General features: G+C 36.2%; 2 protein-coding genes across 10 annotated transcripts in view; one reads left to right on the plus strand and one right to left on the minus strand.

Annotated features, from left to right (window-relative positions):
• Positions 1 to 2,803, minus strand: part of LOC138007087 (maternal embryonic leucine zipper kinase-like) — a 39,667-nt gene extending 36,864 nt beyond the window's left edge. The window contains exons 1-2 of one of the 3 annotated variants that reach the window (XM_068853804.1): positions 2,653 to 2,803; positions 2,489 to 2,573 (exon numbers count right to left, since the gene is read on the minus strand). In XM_068853804.1, the coding sequence (XP_068709905.1) occupies positions 2,489 to 2,555 (67 nt within the window). In that variant the 5' untranslated portion in view covers positions 2,556 to 2,573; positions 2,653 to 2,803. The other 2 variants (XM_068853807.1, XM_068853805.1) reach the window with 2 other exon arrangements.
• The window catches only part of LOC138007093 (centrosomal protein of 83 kDa-like), a 622,454-nt gene that overhangs the window by 313,310 nt on the left and 304,144 nt on the right, over positions 1 to 5,000 (plus strand). The gene's annotated exons all lie outside the window — the stretch shown is intronic.

The raw sequence follows: 5,000 nt of genomic DNA on the forward strand, positions 1-5,000 counted from the left end.
TTTAATAAAAACTTACATTTTCAGTGGAAAGGATGAAATAAATAGGAAAAGTTGATCATCAAATGACAGATCCAAGTGTGATAATTTTCCCTACTAGTATACATTTTCTAATTTTTTTAAAAATCAGTTCAATTTTGATTTTCCTTTGTTTCAGACAATGATAACAAAAATTAAACAAAGAAAAATCAAAATTATCTGGTTTGAAAAAGTTTAAACCAAGAAAAACATTAAATCGCAACATACATGTACAAGTATACTGTAGTTAACTAAAAACTTGCTATTACAGAGAAAAAATACTGTAAGTTCGAGTTTTTCTGCATTACATGTATATCATATGGATACAACAGCTTTAAAATTTGTCAGCAATAATGCCTCACAAACAAAATAATGGACTGTTCAGTATACAAATATTGTAAAACAAATTTATAAAACCTGTATTAAATTAAGACACTCTCAATTACATTATTACCATTTTTTTTTTTTGGGGGGGGGGGGGGGAGGGGAGGGCATCCTTATTTTTTTGCTATTTGAGCCTGAAAACACTCTTAACAATGCTCTTAAAGTTGTGTCCTGTGTACTATTAAGTTTGACCACAAACTGGATTGTTCTAACCACACTGTAAATCTTTAAAAAAAAAACTTGCCAAAGTATTTGATTTAATCGTCCTATTAGACTGCACTATTACATTTCAATACTTTTACCTTTATTTATACTTCTCACAAAATCAAAAACAAATGAAAAAAATGAAGATGTTCTTAAAAGAGGGTTCTTATAAAAAAAGTAAAGTGTGCATGTATTTAACAACAACAATGACAACTATTATGAGTGACTCCTTCTACTGTGATTGCGTCACTGTGACAATGAACCTAAAGTCTTGGTCACAAATGTTGTAACAGAGACGGAACTTGCCCCCTTTCTCCCTACGAGGTTGATGTTCATGTGTTCAAGTGTAAAAACCAACCAGTAAATGCAATGTTGATGGGAGGGAAGAGGAGGGGTATGTTATTAATAGCTTTGATGTGCTTCACTTGCTGTTCGAGTGAAGTGTTACAACTATTTATGACCGAAGCTGTAGGCATGCATATATGGTGAAACAGCTGGATAAAAATTTGAAATAGCTAATTATGCAATCTCCAAGACCATAATTTTTCATTTGATTCTTGAATTGAAACATTAGACTTGGTTTCATCCCTGACAAACAAAAAGGGGCATTCAGCCAACTTTAATTAAAACACAAAAATAAAAACGTCATAATATTTACGGTCTCCAAAACAAATGACAAAAATGAAGATGTTCTTTAAAAAAATAGCTTCTTATAATAACAAAAAAGTGTATGTATGTATTTGAACAACAACAATGACAGCTATTATGCGTGACTGCTTCTGCTGTGATTGTGTCACTATGACAGATGAATCTAGGCATGCACACATGGTGAAACAGCTGGCTAAAAATTGAAAATAGCTTATGCAATCTCCAAGACCATAATTTCTAATTTGATTCTTGAATTGAAATTATCTCTGACAAACAAAAAGAGTGTTCAACCAACAAAAAAAGACATAATATTTACGGTCTCCTGATTGCTTGACGTTTTGGGGGCTACAATCTGACATATCACAAGTAATAAAAGAATAATGAAAGGCCGAATGTACAGTTGTAAGATCAATTTTCAAGATTAATAATTTTCAACTGGCGGAAGTCCCGTCAATATTTAATTTTTCACTTTCAAGGAAAGCTTTTGTTTCATCCAAAGTACCAGTTCTTAACTGAGCAAAACGTTTTAATTCCAAAACAAAACCTTCTGTCGACAGCTTCATGACAGAGATATTTCTTTGTCTTTCCTTTCAGATGAACTTCGTGGCAAGAATTTACACAAACCGGTTTTATACTGAGAAGCATGACATCTCCGAATAGATGGAAAAGTAAAAAAAATGACCGTGTTTCGCTTTGAAGAACTTTGCATTGGCAGCGCCAACTTCGATTTCTCTTTGACTTCTGCATTGGCATTGAGGGGGATATATCTTGCAATGAAATTAGCAGCACAGTATTGCATTTGTATGTTTTTTTTTAATATTGACAAACCCAAATTTACCCGCTATTAAAAGGGTAGACAAGTTAGTAACAAGACAGATAATATTTCAACTAGAAAGGATTAAAAGAATGTTTTAATTCACAACAAATACAAATTGAACTAAAAACGAAGATAACAAGTGAACGAAACTGTATTTCGTGAATACACAAGCGTACAACTGTTCGCTTCGCGAACAGAAATAAGAGCAAATACCAACGAAACTTAGGTAACTCCGATTGAAATCTCTAACCTTTGGACACATTTTTCGTAAGAGAGCATCAGTTCATGGGTTGTAGTTACTTCAAGCCAAATTTATGATCGAATTTAGAGAATGCGGTCAGTCGGAGTTTAAATTAACGATTGGTGAATTTCGCTTACAATCTATGCTCATTATTCTCAAACAGAGTTACTCAAACTCACCACTTCCGATGGTTTCTCTTAGTTCGTAGTGCTTGATAACTTGCGATGGAAAAGCTGCTGAGGGCATCTTGTCTTCAAAAAGGTGCTGTGATCACAAGATAAGGGAGTATTCTGTGCAGTGATCGAACGATTGAAAGCCCAAGACACAATATCGGAATACCAACCACAACACGCCTTGACCTTCAAATATCAACAAGTCAACACTTTCGAGATATTACCGGTCTCCGAATACGTATCTAGGGAAAAATAGAAGAGCAGATTCGATAAAGCACGTCTATTTCAATTTCTCAAACAGCAGCTCAAAGATTGTACAGTAGAGAAAAAATATCACATTACAACGTTTGAATTTGGTTGATTGACGCTCTCCAGTGCGGCAGCCAATCACAGCGTAGGTTACCAGACCACCAAATGGAAACGGTTCACTGCTCCCCAGACTCCACGGAGAAAATTATTCATCGTCCTTTTACAGCGCGTTCCCCGAAACCGGGACCAAACAATCAGAAAGGAACTTTATTTAAGTGTCTAGTCGTTCTAGCGCTGAAGCACTAATTGGGGATACTGTAAATTGAAATTAACAATTAACACAAATCAAGTCAAATGTTGGTTTTTTAAGGAGAGGTGAAACCGGAGTACCCGGAGAAAATCTCTCGATAAAGAGTTACTGTAGAGGACCGACAAACTCAACCCACATATGACGCCGGGTCCCGGAATCGAACCCGGGCCACATTGGTGGGAGACGAGTGCTCTCACCACTGCGCCATCCCTGCACCCCCGATCACAGCGTGGGCAGAGGGCAGAACCAAACATTTTCATATACAGCAAGTCAAATGTCTGGTACAAAACAATGAAATCGCAAGTTGTTCGTTGACGACTATGGGGTCGATTGGTTTTCATTATCTGGGTGGCCACGGTTTCATTGAACGCACTGTAATAGGACGTGACGTTGGTTGGCAGATCTCAAGTATATATCCACCAAGAGTCCCCAACTACGTTCCAAATGCAATCTATGAATGTCACTCATTGTCATCCACCTCTCTATGACACGCATCATTTTTCTTTGGACCGGTTTGCATTCTCATCTTACTGATGTTTTAACTTTGATAAAATAAGTCATCTTCTATATAGAAAAGGGTATCGTAATGCAAAACAGAACATTCGTAATATGTTCCACGATACTTCATATAGCAAAAAGTGGAGTGACCCTTCGGAGCTTCTCATGCCTTGTTTTATCACGAAATCAACATCGCGCGCGCGTTAAAAAAATACTCTAGTTTATTTTGCTAAGGGTAACCAGAAAAAACATATTTTTACTGTAAGATAAACGTCACTTTCTCCCTCTAACATTCAAGATTGTGCAAGATTAGTCGTGTTTCTACATTCGTTGTATAGAAGACAATAATATACCCTTCAGTGACACACTCGAAAATATCCTTGTACAATATCTGTAACATATTTTATATCATAATGAAATCACATCATACCATCACCCTAGATTAACCGGCAAAAATTAGCTGTCGTTGGTACTGAAGTTCCAACAAAACCGTGCCGAATCTTGTTTGAAGTAATTAGAATATTAGATACACGACGACTTCAATAAGCGACATGAACTGTCCCGTTGCTCTTGGAATACAGACAATAAGCCAGTGGCAACAATCCTCCTCTATGGCTTACCCTAGCTTGAGTACTCTTTTTTTCTAAATAACAAAAAGAAAAAAATCATTCGTGATAAAGTCTTTAATTAAGGTCAAACGACAAGTGTACACGCCTTGAAAACGCCTAAAAGTTTGGTAAAAATCAGGTCAAGAGTCCACGTTAGTCTTTGTTGTCTCCGAAGTACGGCCGAAAACTCATCTCTGTTAGCTTGAACATAAGTTGTTGCCTTCTTTTATAACGAATGGAAACCCGAGAAGCAACAATGCCAAACGGGGCAATAAGTTACGATTTTCAATTTTCACGAATCTATGAGTCAATGGCGACTAGTAAAGTGGGTTCCGATATTTAAAACAGGCAATTGAGCTTGAAATTCAGAAATATTCATTCCTCCTGTTAAAAGGATGACAAAGTCTGAGGTCAAAGTATATTTTGAGCATATGATCAGCAGACAAATCCGTGCATCAGTCGACTCACTTCTCTCACCTTACTGAACGTCATAGCGCAAGTTAAATAGATTAGAAAAGTAGTGAAAACTTTCTTTGGATCAAAAGTCAAATAAGGTTATTCGAAAGCTATCAACTCTTTAGGATAGGCACTCAAAACTTGGAAGTTCGTGGATTCAAAGACAAAGCCTCGGCATAAGGATAAAATCCCTATTAATGATCATGGATGTAGGTTGAGATATAATGAAAGAGTTCTCTTCATAAGCATGTGATACTTCAACGGTTTTGGGCTTGAGTCCTTCTATAAGGCGATAATAGCCGCTATATATCTTCAAAGTGCGTACACATTTGACTTTTAGAAGTTGGTCAATAAGATTTTTTGCTATCATTTTGACCAAAAAATATTTATATTAAAT

This window comes from Montipora foliosa, chromosome 6, assembly GCF_036669935.1.
Source record: "Montipora foliosa isolate CH-2021 chromosome 6, ASM3666993v2, whole genome shotgun sequence".
Taxonomy (NCBI): domain Eukaryota; kingdom Metazoa; phylum Cnidaria; class Anthozoa; order Scleractinia; family Acroporidae; genus Montipora; species Montipora foliosa.